Source organism: Phragmites australis, chromosome 4 (assembly GCF_958298935.1).
Source record: "Phragmites australis chromosome 4, lpPhrAust1.1, whole genome shotgun sequence".
NCBI classification, from domain to species: Eukaryota; Viridiplantae; Streptophyta; class Magnoliopsida; order Poales; family Poaceae; genus Phragmites; species Phragmites australis.
Window position 1 is genome coordinate 10,112,512 of NC_084924.1, and position 25,991 is coordinate 10,138,502.

General features: G+C 41.4%; 1 protein-coding gene across 2 annotated transcripts; it reads right to left on the reverse strand.

The window, feature by feature from the left end:
- Window positions 1-16,471: 16,471 nt before the first annotated feature.
- On the reverse strand, window positions 16,472-21,717 carry LOC133915632 (serine/threonine-protein kinase MPS1-like). Of its 2 annotated transcripts, none has more exons than XM_062358862.1 (6): window positions 21,213-21,717; window positions 20,515-20,961; window positions 19,573-20,432; window positions 18,163-18,357; window positions 17,408-17,485; window positions 16,472-17,171 (listed from the first exon to the last, which is right to left on the reverse strand). In XM_062358862.1, the coding sequence occupies exons 1-6, from the start codon at window positions 21,424-21,426 to the stop codon at window positions 16,710-16,712; spliced, it is 2,256 nt and encodes a 751-aa protein (XP_062214846.1). In that variant the 5' UTR covers window positions 21,427-21,717; the 3' UTR covers window positions 16,472-16,709. The 2 variants fall into 2 exon arrangements, with proteins under 2 accessions (XP_062214846.1, XP_062214845.1); XM_062358861.1 differs by having other exon boundaries at window positions 16,473-17,171; window positions 17,324-17,485.
- Window positions 21,718-25,991: the final 4,274 nt, after the last annotated feature.

Consider the following 25,991-nt stretch of genomic DNA (forward strand, 5'->3'; position numbering starts at 1 on the left):
ACTTAAATTTTTTGACCACTTTCAAGAAAAAATATGTGATCACATTCAACCATTATTTGAACCATTTATGGTACTTTATAATGCCCCACGAACCATCTATAAGATGATCATATGTGTATCTATGCTCCTTGATAAACCATGATTGTGCCAAATTAATTGCTCCAATTATCAAATTAATAGCAAAATATTTTGGACACAAGATAAACTCTATTCAAATGGATAATAGTGTGAAATTTCCTTCATAAGCATTCAATACCTCTTGTATGATTCTAGGTATCAATCTAGATCATTATGTACCTTATGTCCACACTCAAATGGTCTAGTTGAATATCTTATCGATAGAGTTAAATTAATTGCAAGATCACTGTTAACATAATTGTAATTTACCAATCTCTTGTTGGAATCATGCGTTATTATATGCTATGGATTTGATCCAAATTCGACTAACTTCTTATCATGCAAATTCTCCATTTCAGTTACCACACGGAAATCAACCAAGTATTTCTCATCTGCACAAATTGGGTTACACTCTCTATGTACCGATGTCACCACCGCAACATACATTTCAATGGCTCCTCATAGAAAATTAGAGATCTAAGTGAGGTATAAAACTCCGTCAATGATATAATTCTTCAAACTCCTAACATGAGACTTAGAAAGAGCCTACTAAGTTGATTATATTTTGACAAGGACATTATTTTGAGATATGTATCACAAATAATACAGTCAGTCCTTAGATCCACGTACTAAAGAATTTGAACAAAAATGTACTAAAGAATCTAAACAAAAAGTTCAGAGAATTATAGATTTGGAACACTTTGCAAATACTTTGTCAATTGCATTTATTAATTATAAGTGTGCCACTAATCCCAACGGTCAATACACCAAAAAGAGTAGAGGTACCTTATCAAAGCACTATCTCCCAAATGAAAATAAGAGGGGGAGAAATCTCGGCATAAATAATACTTCTTAAGCAGCCACAAAAGCAAATGAAGATATCTTCTAAATCAGTAAATGGAATTCAATCTCTTGTTGAAAAACACCTAATGGATCTTCTACATTAATACCTAGCACAAATGTGTGCACAAACTTATATGCTGAGATATCAGAACACCCTAACTTTATTTTTGTGGAAAATCACGAGAATTTATAAGGGTTAATGAAATACACAATCTATATTGATTCCCCTGAATCAAATAATACAAGACTACAATTGACGATAATATATTTCTCCTCAAAAATTGTCAAAGACCTTCAACTGGATCCAGGCCAAAGTCCATGGCTATGGTAGAGTGTTTATAGTGCTCGGATTGGATCAAATAGAAGGAATCATTTAAGGTAGAATTGCACTCGCTTAACAAAAGTGACATTTACCTCTATAATACCTACTCTTTATTAAGACTTTCCACTAGAAACAAAATGGGTCTATTCATTCGAAAGAATGAGGTGGTGAGATACAAAGCTAGGCCTGTAGAACAAAGGTTAATACAGAGACCTAACATCGATTTTCGATGATAACATACTCTCATGTTATGTGTGGAATTAAATTCCAATATCTAATATTTTGACAGTATAAATGGATTTGACCGCATACTCATATGGGTCACTAGATTTGGATATCTATATGAAAGTCCCTAAATGGCTTAAAATTCCGGATCCAAAAGCAAATTGTAACATATATTGTGTAAAATTAAAAAAGTTACTCTATGTCTTAAATTAGTCAAGCAATATATGGTACAACTGATTGAGTGAGTTCCTTCTACTAGAGGGTTACTCAAACGATGATTTCCTATATGTGTTCATTAAGAAATCTCTCACTAGATTTTGCATCATCTCAGTACAAAAGAAATAGAAGTGAAAAACAATCATCTTAAGAAGGAGTTTGAGATGAAATACTTTGTTAAATCAAGTATTGCTTAAGTCTATAACTTGAGCACATTCTATCAGGACTCTCATCTAAAGCACATGTTGTCGTTCAATCCCTTTGTATGGATAAACATCCATTCAAACCTAGAGGTGATGATGAGGTGATATTGGGACCTGAAGTTCCATATCTTAATACAATTGGAGCATCCAGATATCTTACAAATTGCACTAGACCCAACTTTGCATTTGCAACTGAGTTATTAGCTAGACGCAGCATAGCTCCAACAAAAGGACATATGATTGGCTTATGGAATATCCTCAGATATCTCCAAGATCTTGGTATATTCTATCTAAAAATCAAGACATTATCATGGTAGGATATATCGATGCTGGCTTATTGTCCGACCGGTTCTATTTTCCTACATGGTAGTACATCATTATGATGGAAATCATCAAAAGCAAACTCTAGTTGCTAATTCCACTGATCATTCTGAAATAATTACATTATATACAACATAACATGAGTGTATTGCTTCGCAAAATGATTCATCATATTCCAGGGTCATATGGTATAGATTCATCTGAATATCCTACAATTATCTATCAAGATAATACAGTTTGTATTGTTTAAATACATATAGGTTATACAAAGTGCAATATCATAGAACATATTGCCACAAGATATCTTGAAAATGAAGTCATGCGAAAATCTAGCAGATTTATTCACTAAGTCATTGCCCTCCTCAATATTCCAGAAATATATTCATGGAATTGGCATGCAAAGACTTCGAGAATTGCATAGTTCATGCGAAGTCAATTCTTAGTTTATAACATGTTTATGACCATTGGATCATATATATATTTCATTTTTTTCTCGTTATGAGTTTTACTCTCTAGTTTTTCCCATATAAGTCTTTTAATGAGGCAATATCAATGCGAGCATATATGCCATATTATTTTATCCTAAGATTTTTGCCCATTAGGCTTTCAATGAATTTTTCAATGACATATTACAATCGATCTTTTTCTCCACATATTTTTTCCACATGGTTTTTGGAGGAGTCCTTCATTGATCAATATATGAATGATGGATTGATCAAGGGATAGTGTTGCAGTTGATGTTGATCTATTCACCATAGAACCTCCATGGGCGGTTGTTGTCTTGACGCTCGTTGGGGAGGAATGTCTACCCAACGGGCACCCTTCCAACCTGTATAAATCAACAATGACATCAATAAAAATGAACAACTATTTGCTATTCTATTGAGTTCACTGTCTCAATTACTTTCATCATTCAACATAATCAATGTGGCCTTGACCGTTTGGTCATGCACATTCGGGAAATGCAACTCTGCATCCTTTGCGCATGCACGGCCTAATCCCGGCCGTCCACTTCTCTCACCTGATACTCAATCTTCCGTTGATTCTCTTATCTATCCTATGTTTTTTCACCTACCCCTCTAGCACAAATCTCAACACAAATGAACAGTCCTGATAAGATGTGTGCCCGCAAGGGCTAATAGATTTTTTTTGTTCATGCACGTTCTTAGGATGGTGGATCGGAGATATGCTTATAAACTTGGTTTCATGGTCCTAAATTTTTTGTGCATACCATTAAGTTATTGCATTAGCTCACTTCAGGGCACGTCCAGTCAGTCAGTAACTGGGGCCAGGATTGGCACTTGGATTTTGCACGATATGCTCCGTGGTAGTTAATCATCAATAGCACATCAAGGTTTTAGTGAAAAAATTTACTCAAATGAGTAGCACAACTGCACCAGCTAACCTGAACCTTCATCAGTTTGCATAGCAAGACAACACACTGAAGGTATTGAATCCACCGAAAGTCTTGGCTCTAGAATAGTAACATGATATATATATATATATATATATATATATATATATATATATATATATATATATATATCGAAGCATATGGCCAACATCTTACTTTTTTGAACATCTAGCTGAATGCTTCGATATGAGAAGGTATATGGTTTGCATGAAATGTTGTTGTCCTCCTCTGTCCTGCCTTGATTGCAGCCATTGTAATGTTCCACCATTCCATGAGAGACTACTCCGGTGCGATGGGAAACTTATGGCCTCATGCGTACAAATCCTGACTTGCTCCCACACTTGCTTAGCATAGCTGCATTGGAGGCATAAATGGCTCGCCATTTCTTGCTCTTGATCACAAAAAGGGTATATGGGGTTACAAGGCTAGTTTCGATGTGCAAGCTTGTCTGCTATGAGAATTCTTCCTTGAAGAGCCAGCCATGCGAAAAACTTGTGCTTCCCTTTTGCATGAGCTCTCCATACGGCTTGAGCATCAAAGGTGATGTAAGAACTCTGGCATTGAATCAAATAAGCTGACTTAGCGATGTATTGCCCATTGGTAGTCCATCTCCAAGTGATGGTGTCTATTTGATCCGATAGATGAACTTGTTCTATCTCCAAAGCATGATGAATTCTTACATGGTCTCTACATCCTGCATCCTGCATTCGCATCACCCCACGAGTCAACTTGTGATTTGTTAGGTTGTCCCATACTGTCATGTTCTTTCTTCATGTGAGTTTGAAGAAGTTTGGTGCAAGTCCCTAGGTGTGCTACCATGGAGCCAACTGGAGTGCCAGAACCGAGCAGTGCGCCTATCACCGATGGTGACAACCATGGTCAATCTGAATAGTTGCATGTCCATTTCATCACAGTGTAGAGCCATGCCAACCCAGGGTCTCTCTGCATCTGTCCATTCAATCCACAACCAGGTCCCTACTGAATATGGTGAGATCTAGAATCCTAGGTCCTCCTAGCTTCTTTGGCCGACAAACAAGCTTCTAGTTTACTAAGTCGTGTCCGCCATTAGCTTCTTCTGCACCCCTCCATAGGAAATTTCTTTGAATCATGTTAATTCTCTTGATCACCCACTTTTTTAACGCAAATACCATCATGTGGTAAATTGGAATTGAAGACATAACTAAGTTGAGTAGGGTTAGTCAACTGACCTTGGTGAGCAGACTTCATTTCCATGCTGCCAACTTTGCTGCAATTTTGTTGAGGAGAGGTTGGACCTCCGGTCTTGTGACCTTTCGGGTGCTTAAAGAAAATCCCAAGTACTGACATGGGAAGCTGTTAATGGCACATGGAAAGGGCTGCATCAACTCCACCAATTCGACCCCTTCACATATGATCGGGAGCACCTTACATTTACTCAAATTAGTTGTGAGTCTTGAAGCTTGGCCAAACACCAGAAGCATATCATGGATGACTCTGATCTCCTCCCTTGCCGGATTGACAAAAAAGTGCCATGTCGTCAGCATAGATGCTGACCCTCAGTTTTGCTACCCTATATTGAAACGGCTGCAACAATCCAACTTCTGTTGCAAGCGTGAGTAGTTTTTGCAAGGGGTCGATTGCAAGGATGAATAACATGGGGGAGACATGATCTCCTTGGCGAAGTATTGTGCGGTGTCTGAAACTTCTTCCTCTGTTGCCGTTGAGCATAACTGATGAAGAAGAAAAAGACGGGAGAGTAGAGACCCAATCCCTCCATCTTGTACCAAATCCTAGTCATTGTAGTACCTCAAGGAAATAGTCCCAACACACAGTATCAAATGCTTTAGCAATGTCTATTTTGAGGAATAGAGTAGGCTTCTTGGCACGATGGTGTTCTTTTATGAGGTTTTGCATGAAGATGAAATTGTCACGAACGCTTCTCTTTTTTATGAATGCACTCTGACATTAAGACACTAGCAAGTCAAGACAAAGCACTAATTTGTTTACCATAAGCTTGGAGATGAGCTTTGCAATACTGTGAGTAAGGCTAATCAGCCTGAATTTTGAGATACGCTGAGTATTAGCATGTTTCAGTAGTATGAGGATGATGTGGCTAGAATTGAGTAGGTTAAGATGGCAACTATGTTGATTGAAGAGCAGGTTGCCATAATGTCATCTGTAATCATGCTCCAGCTTTCCTTGAGGAAAACCCCAATGTACACATCTGGTCTGTTGTATCTGCAGGCAAGTTAACAATTGCATCGTTTACTTTATCTTATATGAATGGCTCTTCCAGATGAGAGAGATTGTGTTACATGAGTCCAATATTTTTCAAGTCCAAAGTGTGCTCTCGGCTTCTCAGGGCACCAAGGATTTGGCTAAAATGGTCAAAAATGGCCTTTGCTTTTTGTTCATGCATGTGCACTTTGTAAGACCCTCATTACCGGGATCTCCTATGCCTCCTGTATCAGTCACTGTATTACGTAGCTGATACGCACAATATAACAGTTATAATATCACAGTCAAACTTCGTATGTAAATAGTAAGGTTCTGGGTACAAAAGTTGTCCTGATATTATAAGCCTGGCCTAGCGGCCATTAAAACACACAACAGAAGCAAAAGCCCAAGCCACAGGCAGCGAGGGTGCGAACGTGACTTTGGAGACTATTCTTCATCCTCGGCTTCACCTCCAGTGGAGTCGGCATTGGGTTCTTCATCTGAATGACAGCAAGAGTGAGCACGGAAGGTACTCAACAAGCCCTATACTACTTCAAGGTATTGATAGATGCATAAAAGGTTCATTCAAGGATAAGCTTTACGGTTTAGATTTAAGCGTAAAGCAGTTTATGCAGATATCCAATTGTATGAGCTATAATCAACTTCAAAACATTTGAAGTAGTTCAAAAACCAGTGACGAGCTATAACTGGGGTTCCTCGGTGCTGGGAGGGGCTACACCTCACTCTGCAGTCCCTTCTAATCACATCTGGTGTACCTCTAGTACTGAAAGTGCATCTAGGCCCCCTAAGTGAGTTTTGGCTTATTGATGACAAAACGATTAATGATCTAATATGTTTATCTAAGTCATGAACAGGTCTAAGTCTAAATTGAGAAGACATATGACACCCTTCGAAAAGAAAGGAGAAGCAACGAGGAGTACTCAATAGGATTTAAATTTCTCTAATTTTGAAATTGAGTCTAGGATAGCCGTTCTATTAAGAGGGTTGCATTTGATTGCTTGTTTAGTGTCTCAATGCTCAAGATATCCTTTAGAACCAATAAGTTGAGAGACACACTCACCCACGGACACCGAATTGTTTATCAAAAGTTCACAGAGTCCAGAGTCTCCGGTGTTCACCGATACTCCGGTACTCAGTATTTAGTCCGAAGTCTCCGAGATAGACTCCGGCAGAGGGTGCTTGGTTCCGTTTTATTTTAATTGTCCGGCGTTTCCGGTGTTCACTGGATACTCCGAGGGAGACTCCGCCAGAGGTCGATCGGTTAGGGATTTATTTTTGTTTAAAAAGGTCGGAGTTTCCGGTGTTCACCGGATACTCTGGTAGGAGAAAATGTTTTTAACGAAGTCTCCGAGGGAGACTCCGGAAAGGGTGGCTCGGTTAATATTTATTCTTTTGATATAAAGACCGGAGTCTCCGGTGTTTACCGAATACTCCGGTACCTGGAGAAGCCGGAGTGTCCGGCAAAATCTCCAGACCTAGTCTGAGTGATAGCCTGTCAGGACCGGAGACTCCGGTGTTCACCGAAGACTCTGATAACTTAACAGAATTGTAATGGCTAGCTCTGACACGTTCTGTGACCGTTCTGACGCCGTTTTTGGAATTGAGACCGGATACTCCGGGTTAGGTCTGACAGAACAATAACGGCTAGTTTTTGAGAGAGGGCTATATATACTTCCACATCCTATGGCATTAAAGGCTTGCTGTTGCTACTGAACTCTACACTCCTAGAGCATTCCAAGAGCATTCAAAATCCCTCCAACCACGTCTAGTGCTAAGTTTTGCAAAAATTTAGTGAGTTTGAATTTGGAGTGAGATTAAGGCACTTGAGCATTGAGTTCTTCATCGAGCATTCACTGTGATCTTTTCTCTTGGAGCTTTGTACTTCTAAACGGCAATGCGTCGCCCGTAGAGAACCCAATCTTTCTGGAGTGCCACGGGAAGTTTGTAATCGACTTCAAATTGAGTAAGAAAATTCTAGCTTGATCTTTGTGGTCGCTAGAAGATGATAGGGTTGGAAAAGACTCGGCTCTTTGTAAGCTCCTCAACGGAGACGTAGGCACTTCTTTGTGAGGTGGCCGAACTCCGGGATAATCCCTTGTGTTCTTATTTGTGCAATTTACTTAATCATGTGGATTTGAGAATTTACATATAAATTATCTTAGTGATCATCTTGCTAATATTTATTGTTGTTTAAGCTTTGTGATATCTAGTAGACTTAGTATCACCTTTAGATTCTAGCTGCTCGCTTTAATTCATAGTCATTCTTGATATCCTGTATAGACCGGATACTCCGGACTGACCGAAGTATCCGACCTTCACCGGAGTATCCGGCAGGTTTTAATCCTCTGTTTTGTTTTAATTTTCAGAAAAGCCTATTCACCCCCCCCCCCCCCTCTAGGCACTTTCAATTGGTATCAGAGCCTAACCTCCTACAAGGCTTCACCACTTGGAGAAAATCATAATGTCGACATCCGGAAGTCCGAGGGGTTTAAAAGATGATCCATTGAAGAATGATGACGGTAATGGTAAAGGAAAGGGAAGTGAAGTTCCTTTCAATTATGATCGTTTAAATTCTTCGAGTAACTATATCTCCGTGCCTTCCGGGCGTGCACCATTCTTCGATGGTACACATTATGCCACTTGGAGGCACAAAATAAAAATGCATTTAATCTCTCTTCATCCTAGTATTTGGAAGATTGTTTGCACAGGCTTTGATTTGCTGGATGAAGATCAAGAGCTCACGTCAAGTGAAGAAGAAAATATGCACCGCAATGCTCAAGCCACAAGTGTATTGCTTAGTGCCTTGAGTCCGGAAGAATTCAATAAAGTGGATGGACTTGAAGAAGCCAAGCAAATTTGGGATACTCTCCAAGTTGCTCATGAAGGGACAACAAGTGTGAGAGAATCCAAGATAGAATTACTTGAGGGCAAGCTAGAAAAATTTGTGATGGAAGATCATGAAACTCCTCAAGCTATGTATGATTGAATGATGGTGCTTGTGAACAAGTTAAGAGGACTCGAGAGTGAGGACATTGATGATCACAAAGTGTTGAAGAGATTGCTTAGAGCATTTGCTCCTAGAAACCCCACTTTGATGACACTCCTCCAAGAGAGAAGATACTACAAAAGGCTTACACCAAGCGATGTGCTCGGAAGGATATTTACTCATGAGCTCTTGGAAGAAGAAGTAAATGAAGTGAAGATTCATGCCAAACAAAGCTCAACCTCCAAGAACAAAGAGGTTGCATTCAAGGCAAGCAAAAGCAAGCAAACTCAAGAATCAAGTACAAGTGAAGAGGAAACCTCCGAAGATGAAGAAATAGCTTTCTTTGTGAAAAGATTCAAGAAGTTTATGAGAAGGGGAGGCTACTCAAAATACAAGAGAGATATGCCCAAGAAGAGAACATCAAGAAGGGCATGCCATGAATGTGGCGAAGTTGGTCACTTCATAGCCGATTGTCTGAACAAGAAGAAAGGAAAGGACAAAGAAGACAATAAGATCAAGCTATACAAGAAGGACAAAAACAAGATATACAAGAAGAAGTATTCGGCTCAAGCACACATTGGAGAAGAGTGGGATTCAAATTCCGACTCCGACTCCAATGATGAAGGAGTCGTCACCATTGCCATCTATGAGCCAACACCAAGAAAATCACTCTTAATGAGTGATGATGATGACGACTCCCCAAAGTGCTTCATGGCTAAAAGCCGCAAGGTAAAATCTCAATCCAAGCTCCTAGATAGCGATACTGAATATGATTGTGATTGTGATAGCTTGTTTAAAGATTTGAATAAAAATGTCATGGCTAAAATAAAGGAGCTAATGGATACAATAGATAGTCATGAGGAGACCCTCGAGAGACAAGAGGACTTGCTCATCCTTGAAAAGGAGAGATACCTTGAACTCGAGGAGCTCTTTGCTAAAGAGAATGAGAAAATTGAGAAATTATCAAATGACTATGATTTGACCAATTCCTCAATTGCCGACATTAAGAGTAACAATTTCTTACTTCAAGAGAAATTATCTTGCTTGGATAAAAATTATAAAACTCTTGAAATGCAAATTGATACTCTTAAGAAAGACTCGTCCAACTCTAATGAAGCTAACTTACTATCTAGTTCATCTACTAGCAATGGATGCTCTAGTTGTTTCAATTTTGATATAAATGCTTGTACGACTAATGTTGAATCCTTGCAAGCGTTACAAAAGGAGAATAAGAGGCTAAATGCCTTGGTCAAATATGGATGCATCAAAACCTATAAATCAAAAGATGCAATTTACAAGACCATCCAAGCCAAGGATATCAAGCTAAAGAGAGGTCTTGAATTTGACCATTACACGAGCAAACCAAATAGTCGTGTGCTATTGAATGGAGTGGAATACCTCAAGTTTGTCAAAGAAGGCAAGCAAGTTGATCACACGGCTCAACCAAAGCAACCAAAGGTTCATGCTTCTCAATCCTCATTCAATGCCTCATATATGCTTAATAGAGACCACCGTGGTAAAGTGGCTACTCTCTATGTTGGTCCCCGCACAAGAGATAGAATTATTAAAAGGAATGTGTGGGTACCAAAAGTGCTTGTGACTAACGTTAAAGGACCCAAACAAATTTGGGTACCTAAAATAAAGGCATAACTTTGTTTTGTTGGCATACTCCTTTGGAGGATCAAGTTGGGTTATTGATAGTGGATGTACAAATCACATGACCGGAGAAAAGAGTATGTTTTCCTCTTTTGAAGAAAATGGAGGACCTCATGAAAACATCATTTTTGGCGATAATGGAAGAGGAGAGGTAGGTAAAATCGCCATCTCCAATGACCATTCTATTTCAAATATCTTGTTATTCAAATCTCTTAATTATAATTTGTTATCCGTGTCTCAATTATGTGAGATATGTTATAATTGTCTTTTCACTAATGAGGGTGTGATTGTCTTTAGAAGGGAAGACGCCTCAATAGCTTTCATCGGTAAGTTGAAGGGTAAATTTTATCTTGTTAATTTTTCAACGGATGAAATAAAGCCTAAAACTTGCTTGATGGCTAAGTCTAGCATAGGTTGGCTTTGTCACCGTTGACTAGCTCATGTTGGTATGAGGAATTTGTCTAAACTTCAAAAAAGCAAACACATCCTAGGACTAACAATTTTTTTTTTTTTGAGAAAAATAGAATTTGTAGTGCTTGTCAAGCGGGAAAACAAGTTGGAGCATCTCATCCCGTTAAAAATGTGATGACAACTACAAGACCATTGGAACTCTTTCACATGGACTTATTTGGACCGATTGCCTACATAAGTATTGGAGGTAACAAATATGGTTTAGTTATTATTGATGACTTTTCACGTTTCACTTGGGTATTCTTCTTGCATGACAAAAGCGAAACACAAGCTATTTTCAAGAAGTTTGTAAGAAGAGCTCAAAATGAGTTCGAAGTGAAGATAAAAAGAGTGAGAAGCGACAACGGAAGTGAGTTCAAGAATATACAAGTTAAAGAGTTTATCCTCGCTCCTGATGCTTCCGGCATAGCACCACAGAACTCGGGTTGCCCTAAAATTACGACTGTGATCAATAACAACGATACTAAAGAAGAACCAATTAATACCAAATGGAAAGCTAAATGAGCGCTAATGGATACCATAATGTGAAAAATGAGTAGATATCGATTTTAGATGAGTCTCGGTGAAAGAATCACCAAACTCGGAGCCAGAACGGAGAAGTTATGGCTCCCGAAAGATTTAATCAGAATTTAAATTGGGAAATTAAGAAATTTCACTATTCATGGGTGGGACCCACAGGTGGGGCCCACTAAACAGTAATTTGGCCCCACATGAACAGTGACCGGTGGGACCCACATGAACAGTGCGGGTTTGGCCGAATGGGCTTGGATGGGTCAGATCCGACCTAAATGGGCCGGGTTTGGGTTTGGACAGGTCAGGCTGCACAGTGCTGGGCCTGCACTATGCAGGCCTGCTCGGGTTTTGGGCTGGCTGGCTAACGGGCCATGGAGGCAGGCCGACCTACCAAGCGGCATGTCTGGCGGCTGGGTTGGCGAGGCCGCTCACTGGGCTGAGCCAGGCTGAGCCACGGCCCGAGGTCGGTTTCCACACGTGCGCGGACGACGGCCAGACTGCACGCTCGCGCCGGTGCGTGGCGAAGAATGTGGGGAAAATAGGCTGATGGCGGGGGATTTGGGTGGGGCGTCACCGGAAGGTTGCCGGGGTTTGGTTTTCGTCGGAGGTTCATATCGACGAGCGAACATGGCCTTCTATGTGATACGACGGACTTGGCAGTGAGCATCTCAACGACGGCCAGCGATGAGAACGACTCAAGATCGCCGCAGGAGAAGAGACAGCGGCGAGGCGCAATTGGATAGCACCTCCCTTGCACGGGGAGGGGCTAATCATGCAAAGAAAAGAGGTCGCGGTGCCTCTAAGCATCACGGCACGATGGCTGGACCACAATACCGAGCAGAATTACGCTGGTGGCAAGCGCAAGCACGGCGACGGAAGCTATGCATGGCGTCGCGTGACAAATAGCTAAGGGAGAGTATGGGGAGGCCTACACGCTATCTAGGGGGGTGCTAGGGGCTTGGGGGCTTACCATGCTAAAAAATGATGAGAAGCGGGCCGGCGGCCAGTGACTCATCGAAGAGGTGGCGGCGGCACTGCTCGGCTATTGGCGCGGACAAGCTCACGTTGGGCTCCTGATGATTGGACGGTGGCACAAGGATGGTAAGGCTCCCCGATGCTCCCTAGCAGCATGTTGACAACAGATGGGCGACGAAGAGATCGCAGCAGCAACAATGGCAACGACGGCAGCGCTGTGGCGAGGCGAATGGAGAAAAAGGAGGAGAGAGAGAGAGACACGGGTCTGCTATTTATAGAGAGGGAGAGGTAGCATGGAGGCGGTGCATGTGGGCTAGCATCACGGGGACGTCAGCGGTGAGGTGGCGGCTGACGCCCACCTTTTTCTCCAGGTCATGGGACGACTACGCCGGCCAAGCATGGGCGGGTTGCGAAAGTCGTGCGTAGGGCATGGGAGGAGAGAGAGAGAGAGCGCGCAAAAGAGAGAGAGCGAGGAAGCGGAGGTTGGTCGGCGAGTGCGCGGAATATTTCCCAGAGGGACGACGGTGACGAAGTCGTCGTCGCACTGGAAGGGAGAAGAAGTGAGCCAGTGGATTGGCGACGCGTGGATGGCTAGCGAGGGAGAGGCACGGGCACGCGCGGCTGGGCCGGTAGGGCGGTGGCGTGGGCCGAGTGCTAGTGCGCACGAGTGAACGGGCCGACAGCGCGGGAGAAGAGAGGGGGGGGAAGGGGAGAAGGAGTGGGCCGACTCGGTGGGCCAGGAAAGTGAGAAGAATTAGAAATTCGGCCCGAGAAGAGGAAAAAGAAAAATTGGGATAAGAATAAGGTTTAAATTCAAATTGAGATATTTGAATTTTTTATTTGATTTTGAATTTAGTTCAACTTCATTTAAAATATCTTATCCTTGGATCTCAAGACTTTTTGGAGATGATTTGAATCCAAGAATTTGAATTTGGATTGGATTTGAGCTGAACCGAATTTAAAAGTAGGTTTTGAATTTAAGAGACATCCCAATTCAAACCACCACACAAAGAACCATAAAAATCTCAACAAAAGCATATGAACCATCCTAATGTAGAGATTACTTTGGAATTTGACTCTTGTGCTAATTAGAACACTTATTCAACTTAGCACAATTAATGTACATGAAGGTATATACATACATCTATAGAATTGTCTTCTTAACTTTAGTTATATTAATTAACCCTATTTAGTTTTAATTTGGAGCTAAATTTGCAACTAAATAAACATGTTCAACTCAGGATGTTACACACTTGACCTGAATTTGTATGCAAGCTCTGAATGAAGTTCTTCCACTTGTGCCCATTGACTCTCAAGAAGAGAAGTGTTGAGCTTGCATCACTAGCTCTAATCCAAGTCGGACTCGATTGTTGCTTTGCCCTGAGTTTTTCAATGGTTGGCATGCCTAGTAATTTGTAGCATCCCAGGGACCACCACGAGTCTAAATGGGTCGGGACCAGGGTGGCGGTCGATCCCACCCGGCCTTATCTTTTTTTTTAGTTTTTAACCAATGGTCTATATTTATTAGTCTCGTTACGACTTCACCGAGTGTTCAAACGGGGTGTTAGAAAGCAAAACGAAATCGTCTCAATGAGTCTACGCATCTGCATTTTCTAATCATCCATCCGAGCAACGGATCAAAAGTCAAACTTTGCTCCCCTTGCGGGTCCCGCGGTCAACTTCTGGATTTATGAAAAAATTCAGATATTACAGAATTTTTGCTTAGGTTCGTGTTTGAAAGAAATTTCTGCTTTGCTCAGTTGCCTGTATTCCTGGATGATGTGTAAGATCCAAATTAGCTACTTTGCTGCCACCATAAGCAGTTTGTTATGTCCAATTTTGTTTTTGGCCCACTACCGAAGCAATTTCCTATGTGTTGGAACTTGATGTGCAAGTTCATAAACCCATTCGCCACTGAAGTTGGCTGAGTCCATGCTGCATGAATCACATCTTGATATCTTGGCAATTTAGGCTAGAAAGCTTTGAATATAAAACCTCCATAAATTATGCGCGCCATGTCCCCTACCAAGAGATGAAGTAGATTGCATCATACAATTTGGCAACATTTGTTGGAAATATGCACATTATTATGATAATATAAGGTTCTACTCGGAGGCATATTCCATAACTATTTATTGATACAAAATAACCTACCACTAGCAGCAAGCTATGAATCAGAATAAATATCAAGAATGACATGGACTCACAGTCAGGTTAATGGAGAAAAGAATTGATGTACTGACGAGTTGTAGTCACGCAAATCGTCTACATGATAGTGTACTAGCAATCGCGTAGTTAAGCTGCCTAGAAACCTTATTGTCACCCCTCATGTAGGCTTCATGATGGCAACGGCTCAAAGATACTGCTCACCCTCAACCTCGGTGCAGCGCACAAGCGATCGCGTAGTTGAGCTACCTAGAAATCTCATTGTCGCCCCTTGTGCAAGCTTCACGATGACAATGGCTCAAAGATACTGCTCACCCTCAACCTCGGTGCACACTAAGGAGAGAGCCGGCGAGATTTAGCAGCTCAGCACACACAACACAAATCACAAAAAGAAAGAAGATGGAAGGATGGAGGTATTTCATGGGTTTTTTTCCTTGTACGCAACTTGTACATATCCAAGTCTTTTATATGCGAAAACAACTGCCCTCAGAAACATTTTCCCTGTAATGACGCCCCACTAATTAGCAGTAAATAACTGAGCAATTAACTCAAGATAATGGTATTGATTGCATATTAATCGACATGTAGTCGTTTCAATCAAACAGAGTACTTTGGTGGCAAAAAGATTAAGCTAACTTAGAACCACGCCATGATCGCGTGTCGCAAGTCACAAGTCATGTGATTTTACACTTGTGAGTACGCGCACGCATGCGTGTGTGCAGGTATAGTCTGAGTCCGCTAGGGAGGGAACTCCACTATTTATGTTGGTGTAAACTACCAGTATTTTTTGCTTTGGAATTTCTGAATGGGACTCATACTCATGGGCCACATTCCGATAGCATCAACTCCCATTCGATGTCTATTGGTAACTTTTCTATTAAATTCTGCCTCCAAGATAAGGATGATGGCTTCCAATGGGTTATGGTCGCCATTTATATAGTGGTGCAACCAGAACTCAAGAAATGCTTCTCAACGGAAATGATTCATTCGGAGTCGAGCATCAATAGTAAATGCAGCTAACCAAACTACCTGTTTTTTGAGATTGTACGCATAGGTTGGGCCAAGATGGGGGAAATTCAGGGAACCAAACACACACTAAGTCTCTATGGATGAAAATGAGATGTTAAGTGACAAGGTGCGGCACTACCCCTTTTATTTGGTCCTCTTCTTTTTCTCTTGTAATTAGAATTGCTAGCATGTCAACTACTATATTAAACAAAATAGGTGATAGTGGATCCACTTGTCTCAACTCTTTTTTGTCTGAAAGTAATGTTCAATGTCATCATTAACTTTCACACCTATACTTCCCCTTGACATGATTCGTTCAATCCACTTACACCAAAGGGGTGAATACCCTTTCATGTGCAAGGTCTATCGTATGAAAGACCACTTTACTTTGTTGTACGCTTTTTCAAAATCTAACTTGAGAATAACACCATTAAATTTCTTCCTATACATCTCATTAATTGTTTCGTATAAAACAACTACCACTTTAATAATGTACCATCCCTGTAAAAAAACAGTCCGTTTTGGATGCATGACTTTTTGAGACACTATTGGTACCTATTTGCTATTGTCTTAGTGAAGATCTTAAAACTAAATTGAAAAGATAAATAGGCCGATATTGGTACCTATTTGCTAGGTTATATAAGGATGGAGGTCTTCACCAAGTATGGGTTACAGTTCAGTAACAAAATTTGCAATTGGTTTCATTTTATCTACACCGAGTCGATTGAGACTATTTATTTTCAAACCTTTTCTATTGTGTTTGGATGTGATAGCCTCTGATGATCCTTTTTAATATGCATCAAAAGATGCAGAGGTTGAGATAATATATATTCCTTAAATAAATAAATAAAACATCAACTTCCAAACACAAGGGAGCAAAGAATGCCAGGGCACCACCGGAAAATGCTCCCAAGTCAAATGATGAAGGTACTATTTACAAATTATAACAGATGCCTACTAAACTCGAAAGAACCAGAACGATACAGAAACTAAAGCACTCGTGCTGCTACCCAGGCCCCAACTAGGGTAACAATTAGGAACGTTAAATCCCTCTTCCTAGCACTGATCCTCCTCGAGGTTTTCAATTATACTACAAAGTTTTGAAACCACAGGATTAGTCCAGTGAGCTCTGATCTTCTCCATCAACAACCTACACCGATCATGGTCAATGGGAGCTAAATCCCTTGGAACCGGAGGATTGAGAAAAGGGTGCTGAAGTAGTTGAGGTATTCTCCATCGTTCATCTCGGTCCCATGCAAGACATCTTTGCATCAAATCAATAAGCCATGGGTTGTCAACTGGTTCATACTTGATCTTGTGGTTCCTATCAGTGACTTCTTTATATTTGGCCCAAAAAGTCTTGTAGTCTGCAAATGGTGTCTTACCATACACCATTTGATAAAGAATACAACCAAGAGACCAAATATCAGAGGGGCGTCCACACTTAATAATGTTACCACCCGAGTCCTGATCATTGCACATGAATGCTTCAGGTGACATGTAGTTCAGTGTACCTACCTGCTCATTGCAGTGGGAAACCACAATTAGCATGCCATATAACAGTACCTATAACTGAATATATTCATATTCTTATTAATACACAAGTGAATGCAACAGTAGAAAAGCTACAGCTGGGTGCACTGGTACAGGTGTGCGGCAGATCATGGTACCTGAGCATCACGTTGAATGTTTGTTGTATCGTTCATTATAGCTTTGGCAATGCCAAAATCAATTAGTTTAAGTGAACCCCTCACCAGCATAAAGTTGGCAGGCTTCAAATCGGAGTGCACTATCCGTTCTTCATGTATTGTATTGACAGCTTCGAGCATTTGCTACAGAACAAACAAAATAAAGATAAGAATAAAGATAAGAAGGCATTGAAATTGCTTATGCTATGTCCTACTTTAGTACTTTATCATGTAAGTGCAATACCAAGTTGCACAAAGAGGTTCTAGTTCATCACTTTATTTCAACAGACTGCATTTTTATACATAAAAAGATGCAAATGAACCACATCAAACTTCTAGCAATTCACATATAAGAATATGCATTAATATGGTCAGCACTGGGCTACAAGATACGGCAATTTATTCTACATATTATTTTTAAGGCTTTGCATAAATCAAGAGGCAATACTTAAAATCTAGAAGAATTCTCAGATTACAACATAGATAATTTTCTCAGCAAAGATAGGCCAAATAGTTAGCAGAACCAGAAACTCATCACTAAATAAATTTGTATAACTACCTACCTAACAGTCTTATTAAGTTAAAACCAATGAGATAAGCCATGAAGGGTATATACTATTAGGAACAATAATATATGAGAAGTTCATTCAGTTCAAGTAAATTTTTCAAAGAGCTCTTTCCATAAATATTCGAAGACATGACTCTTTTTCGGTTTAAAAATTCTCTATAGCAGAAGAGACTTCATCTTCAGTTACAGTTGAACCTACTTATCCAGTATTCAAATCCCTCATTTTAGTCTAATTTCATAAGATAAAGGTTACCTGCCAATAAAAGCGTAGCCAATTTTCATCAATTTTCATATTTGAGTTGTTCCTCTCCTTCCACTTCTGAGCAACCATATGAGCTAAGTCAATTTCTCCATACTCAAGGACCATGTAAATGTAGTGATCATCCTTAATTTTTCCATCCTTTCTGGGTGACATGGAACCTTCTAGAAGTAAACTTTTATCAGTGACCTGGTAGATGCAAAATCCATAGGCAGATCAGACAATGTTTTCTCTAGAGACAAAAAGGATCATCTGTGTAGATAACTACTACTCCCTCCTTTCGTAAATATTTGACATCTTAGAATATGTGACATCCAAATTCGACCATATTTTAAGAAAAATATTTGTATTGGACATGTGGACATAGTACGATGGATTTGTTGTGAAAAATATTTTCGTAATACAGTATCACAGTTTTGTTTTTACCATTTTCACATAAAAAATAGTCAAAGTTACATATTGGAGACTGTGTCGATGTCCAAGACGTCATATATTTATGAACAGAGGGGTATTATTCTATGAAAACCAATATGCACAAGGAACAATTAGATGACAGGTGCATTTTATGATAACCATTTAACCAATAGTTGCTTACAAATTACAATTGCATGGCAACATGGGTTGAAATCTCAGTCGCCACTCACAGTTTACTACCTGTAATAAAAAAGGGGCCATTTCTGCAAAATGTGATTTTTGCAGTTGCATGGGTGCTGGAGCTTGTAACCAAAGATTTTGCATATAGAAAAGTAATATCTGTTGTTTTTTAAGTACTGAAAGTAAAGCAACGGAAATTTTGCAAGACATGATAATGTTACGTGTACAACAGAGGGTATTAGGCATACTAACTGCAGAACTCATATACATACAATGACATAACACAACATATGATACAGATGCTGCCTGCTAGTAGGTCCTACGGGTGTATGTCAATCGTCTGGCAATGTGCAACTAGAACCAGAAAACATCATTAGACGGAGTATTGCAAGGACATCTATTGTTGTGACAAGTTATGATATGCACGAATCAGAAATAGAAAAAACATAATAAGTTTCAACGATATAGGTGTAATTGTGTACAAGTTTCTAATGCTATAACCCTGGAAAAGAAAAATTTCCGGTATTCAAGGAGCATGGTGCATGCATGATAACATAGATATTTGATTCTTTCCATTCATCATCATTAATAATGGTCCTACAGAAAACTAACTAAACCTTCAAGGTTTACATAAGAATGGTTAAACAGATTCTAGAAATGCAAATGATAATTCGAGAGTAATTTCTGCAAGGCCATGAAGACACTGCTATAGTTGTTTAGGGAAGCAATAGAATTTTCTTTATACAGAAACCAAACAAAGATATTGAAATAAAAAAAAGATATTTGGAGATAAGGTTAGTAACTTGGTACCTCATAATCAATCAGCTGTATGATATTGCTCTTCCCTTTCAATTTATTTAGGTACTCGATTTCTTGGCAAAAGCCATAGGCAGTAGGGTAGTCACGACCTCTAAGCTTGATCTTTTTCAAGGCAAATATTATGCACTCTGCTGATATAACTTTGTGAACTTCACTGCTACCTCCAGATCCTATTTTACCAAGTTTCTGATAAAGTTTCCCATTCACCTTAAAGAATACATTAGGATCATAATTCCTTTTGTGGCGCTCCTTCTCACCCTTGTTTGGCCGGGAAGCACCACCATCCCTGGCAGATGTAGACTGGTTGTTTGAAGATAATCCTTCAGAAGGCAAACGACTGCCGATGTCAGAAACAGCTTTGTCTGCGGCAACATTTCCCAGATTATGATCCTGCTGATCATGAGGATTCCAATCACCAACACCTGTTGCAGCTGTATGCTGTTTTTTAGGGCCATGACCCAGTACACCTCCAGATGGTTCTACAGCAGATTCAGGCATCTGCGCTGGCAAAGCATACCGGCTAACCTGGGGATCCTGTGTACTTTGGACAGTAGGCCCTGAATGTAGTGATACAGCAGTAATGGATGAACCAATGGCAGAGCAACGGGTCATTGGCTCTCCATGATTCTGATTACAAGCCTCTTCAACCCCTCTTCGAGACAAATTTGCTGCAGTATACATGATATCTATATTAACTGCTGCATCAGCATTTTCAACCTCCTGATGGTTCACACGGTGAGCATGTTCTCCTTGATTCACAGGAAAATTATCTCTTGCTGTCAATGAAACAGAATGCAGATAAGATGACATACTGTCCATTCTACTATCGACAGTGACCCCAACGTTTTCACCTGCAATGTAAACTGAAAAATAAATATGGACATAACTTTGCAATTATCTTTAAAGTATCAAAGAAAAGAAAGGGACTCTTACTCCGAGAAGTTGACTGTGGATCACCAACTGAGTAAAACGGTTCTTTCTTGAAACTTTCTCCCACCAATGCATCACGAGATGCCATTCGAGATGAAGAAACTTCCAAAGATGACTTCCCCCTATCCGCCAACAGATTAACCTCACTCTTCTGCTGGTATTTTTGGCCAACACTCTGATTATGGGTATCTGTGATGTTTCCCAATGTTGAAGGTGTGGTCAACATCAGCTCATCTGGACAAGAGGGCCCCAATGTAACAGCACTTGCAACTTTCTTTTGATCAGACACCACGTTCTGCAGCCTGGAGGGTCCCAACAACCCTCTCTGTGGCTGCATAACCTTTCCTTCAGAGTTCTGCGAAACAGAAGGGCTGGCACCAGCTTTATTTGCCCCCTCACCTCTGGATACCAGAACTCGGGTTGCTCGTGGAACGTTGGACTGCATCGAACCTGGGGCAAGGTCAGTTAAAAGCATATCAATAACGCATCTCATATAAATCCATCTGGACACCAACACATTATGCATACTCCAAACAAAATCACGGACAGTTCCTAGAAATTTAAGGATAAGCCACGAAGTCATGTGTAAGCACGAAATTTTCTACAGGGCCACAAGTAAATCCGAAACTTCAGAAAGCTAATACGTTTCAACCCTAGACAGAAGCAACTTCTAGAGAAGGTTAGGGCTCGATTCCACTCACCGTGAGGCCTCTGCCGCTTAACGGCGGCATGAACCTGGTGCAGGAAGCCCAGCGCCGGTGGGGACAGCGTGAGCGACGAGGAGGAGCCCGAGGATGATGTCAGGTTGGTAGCGGCCGTGTCACCGGCGGTGGGGATCGTGAGGCCTTTGCCGGCGCTGGCTCCGGCTGCGGAGGAGGGCGTTGGCGGCCGAAGGAAGTTATCCCTGCTCTCCATAGGCGGCGGCGGTGGGGCCCAGCGGCATCTCGCCGGAGTGGCGGATCCGGGGTGCTAGGGTTTCCGGACGGGCGGCGGGTCAAATCAGTGACGGCCTGGGGACGGCGCTCTAGGTGCGGGAGGCAGCGGCGTCGCGAGGCGCGAGCCGGGACGAGGCATGGGAAAGGAGCGGAGCTGAAGTGAATCGAATCGAAGCGAACGGGTGATGAGGGCGGCGGAGGAGGGAATGGGGGCGGAGCCCCAAAATTTGAAATGGGGGGAAGACGAAGAAGGCGCAGTGGTGGACTTACCTTCTTTTTTTTAAATGCAGTGGTGGACATACTACTGGTGGCGGAGGAAACAGAGGACGTTTGTGTTTGTCCGAGATTGCAAATTGGTTCAGCGACGGGCCTGGGTGAATTCTGCCTGGGCCGAAAGCCAGTTTCCAGAACGGACCGAGCTCGGAGGATTTTATATTTTTATATTTTAAATTTTCAAATTTAATATTTTAGACATCCGTTTGAAAAAATATCATGAATATGTGTCGTCTATTGGAAGGATGATATACTTTTTTTTTAAATATCGCTCGTTAGAAGCCACAAACAATTAGGATGCAAATATGACTACTAAAAACTTGTTTGGATACGTCGTGGGTTAGGAGTTTCTAGCTACCTGAGGAAGCGGTTGCGGTTGTTGAATTTTAGTTGTCGGTTTTTATAAAAAATTTAGCTTCTCAACACACCTAAAAGCTAGAAAATTCAGTTAAAAATTGTTTCTCAGTTTTTAATTCATTTCAACTACAGTCATTTCCTCAGCCAGTTAAAAACCACTAGAAGTCGAGATCAGAAGCCAGTCGTTTGGATATCTTATGATTTTTTTAGGGGGAAATTGGGAAAAAAGCCTATCCAAGCAGGGGTAAGTCTACTCCTCATTCACACTTTCGTCTTCAACAAAGTCGGCATCTGTTTCTCATTTAAATGATATTAAGAGTGAGTGTGGAAGGTAACCAGCAAGTCATATATTATTTCAAGGTGTTTGATATATGCATAAGGGGTAATTCAAGGACAATGTATTACGGATTAGTTTTAAACGTAAAGTAGTTTTATGTAGGTGTTCAATTATATCATCTACTGTTAACTTTAAAACAGTTTGAACAAGATAATCGAAGCGTCAAGCCCTCAATAGCATCCTTGATTAGGAGGACTACTCTATTTGCTCCGGTCAAAACAGTTTTCAACCTATTTTACATATCTTCTGCTATTTCTCACACTACATTAAGTATTTATAGTGTTAATGTATTAAGTAAATGGGTACCTTGGCTAACGGACTCCACAGGGGACCTAACAATTAGAGTAGCATACTCCCCAAAGTCTGGTCGATCGTGCGATCACAACGATCAGTCTAAAGCCCGCCTAACCAGTCTTCCTATACCATCGCTTACACCCGTGACCAGCCCCACTGGTCGCAGGGCCAGATTTGACGTAACATGTCCAGAGCGCAGTTGCTAATATCCACTCAAGTATTTTGTTTCCCCAGTCGCCAGCACCAGAGGACGAAGTCATAGACAGCGCAGTTGGGCATTATCCCATCTCGTAGCATTAAATGTAGCCGAGTAGAACTTTGTAGGCTGGCACGACGGTGCACGGTAGATGGGATGCTGTCAGCAGCCCGACCAGGCAAGTGGACGAGTCGGCGCAGAAGGGCACTGTCTCATCCCGTAGCATTAAATGTTGCGGGATAGAACTTTGCAAGCTGGCACGGCGACGCACGGTGGATGAGACGTCATCAGCAGCCCGACCAAGCAAGTGGATGAAGTCAGCACAAAAGGACTTTGTCCCGTCCCGTAGCATTATATGCATGGCAACTAGATGCATGGTGCCCTCATAGCAAGTGGACACGTTTGATCCTCCGTAATGATGGTTTGGATTAGATATTAGGATGAGCAGATGCCTTTCTGTTTGGACCCACATGTAAGTGTTCATCCTCCCTACTATAAAGGTACGAGGGCCTCGTTCCTAGAGGAGGAGCAGTGAACTAGCAAAAAATATCATCTTTAATCAACTAAGATCCTTCATAACACACACATAACGTAGGGTTATTATCCTTCGGAATGCCCGAACTTGTATAACTCCTTGTGTTACCTAGTCCACCGAACACACACACCTATTTCCTGAAACACCGTCCACGCACCCACTATCCAGCATACCCCGGAATCACTGTCATAGATTTACCCTCGACACATAGTATATGAGTTTGATAAACAATGAAGCAACATCTCTAAAGAGATATATTCAAAAGTGACATCTCCGAAGAGGTGTATTCCATCCTAAGCATGCTAGATATCAAGACTTCGTACGATGTTAATATAGATAACAATATGTAATCCTATGATGATATGTATTATAGATGATGTCATTTGAGGATGAGAATTATTTGATAGGATTAATTACTACAAGTAGTTAAAAAATGCAATACATAGCGCATGCGATATATAAGTTATGTTTTAAGTTGTTCAATTAGATTTATAGAAAATATGGGTTCAAAATGATAAAATAGATAGGACTTGTATTCTCCGAAGTCCTCTTCTAAACCCTGGTCGAAGTCAGGATCTTCTGGGTTCTTCACGAAGTCTTTCGATCCTGCAAACGTGATTACGATCAACAATGGACTATACTAGAGAAGAATCAATAACACCAATAGAATATAAAATGAGCCCTAAATGATATCACCATGTGATAGAAAGGTAGATCTCGAATTTAGATGAATTTAGGTGAAAGAATCGTCAGAATCGGAGTTAGTACGAAGAAGTTACGACTCCTAAAAGATTTAACTTAAAAATAAATCAGGAAAATATAAAATGGCACTATCTATAGTAGGGCCCAAAAAGTGAGACCCACTGAACAATAACTGATGGGACCCACTAAATAGTATAAATTGGGTTGGATCTGGGCTTGGGCTTAGGCCTTGGCTGGGCTACACAGTGTTTGCCCGCGGGGTTGGGCTACTCGGTATCATGGGCTACGGTAAATGGGACGACGAGGCATGACCTCAATCGTTGGGCTGCACCAGTAAGCAGGCTGCACTTGGGCTGAGCCACGACCTACTTGCCCAAGTCACATCAATGGCCAGTGGCCGGCCCACGCGTGCGCGCACATGGTTCCCCAATTGGGTTTGAACAGCGGCAAAGGGGAATGTGCAACGATGAGAAATCTCGGCGATGCGACACTGGGGAATCACCGAAATAACGCTCCTGCCGGGGACTCACGAAGATGAATGGTTGCCGAGCTTCTACACGCAACGGTGAACTCGTTTAGGGCTTATCTACGGTGGGCGACGGATGGTGCGACGTCGGACAGTGGCTAAAGCTTGTTCAAGGAGGGCGACAAGAGGAAGGAGGGGATATCATGGTGCTCCTCGGCTGCTCGAGGGGAGGAAACAACGACGACAATGATACGGACAGGGGGGAAGGGAGTCCGGGCACTCTATTTAGAGAGAGAGGGAGCACAGAGAGGCGGTGGAGCGATGTGGTGTCGTGGTGAGTAGGACGGTGGCGCCTACCCTAAATCGCGGGCATTGGCAGCTTTGCGCCGACCACGCGCGTGTGACGGACGCAGAAGTCGCATAGTGTCAGAGCGGCTTGGGCTACGTGTGAGAGGGTTGAGAGAGGGGGGGGGGGAGAGCAAGAGCGCAGAGAGAAAAGAGCGATGGGGCGATAAAGTCGTCGGCACATTGAATGCGTCGGCCGCGGTGGCTCTATGCGGAAAGCGCGACGATGTCACGCTGGAGGAGGAAGGCAATGATGGTCGATGGGTCCTATGTGTCGGCGAGAGGGAGAGAGCAGGGTGAAGAGTGGTCGGATGGCCGACACGTGGGCAAGGCATGCGTGTAGGCTAGCGGGCACACAGGGAGGGAAGAGTTGGGCTGGTTGTTGGGCCAACACGGTGCTCGTACACATGTGCGTGACGGCCTGCACGTGCGGTCGGGCGGGCTGGCTCGGTAGTTGGCGCAGAGAGGAGAGAGTTGGGCCACGCAAGAAAGAGAGAGGGGGACAACCCAAGAAGAGAAGGAAAATGGGCTCCGGAAACAAAGAAAAAGGAAAAAATTTTGAATTTGGATTTGGAATTGGATTCGGATTTGGCATAGATTCAAATGAGAATATTTGAATTATGATATGGGTTTGAAGCTCTGACCTTGGGAGAGGATTTGAATTTAAAAGGTTCGAATTCAATTTGAATTTGAGCTGAAAAGAAACTAAGAATATATTTAAATTTGAGAGACATTCAAATTCAAATCTCCACTTAAAGAAAAGAAATCATAAACCAAATGCATACGAATCAATTCAATGCAAAGATTAATTTAGAATTAAATTTAGTGCACTTTGAAATACTTAGCCGAAATAATACATTTGAATATATATATATATATTGATTTTATTTGGTTTAATTAATTAATTAATTACAAAAAATAATTTATAGTGAATTTTGCTATATTCTAAAATGCTAAACTCGATGCAATACAGGATGCTACCATCTAGCTCTAAAAAAATTCATCTCAAAAGAGTTACATGTACAATAAGAAAAAAGGAT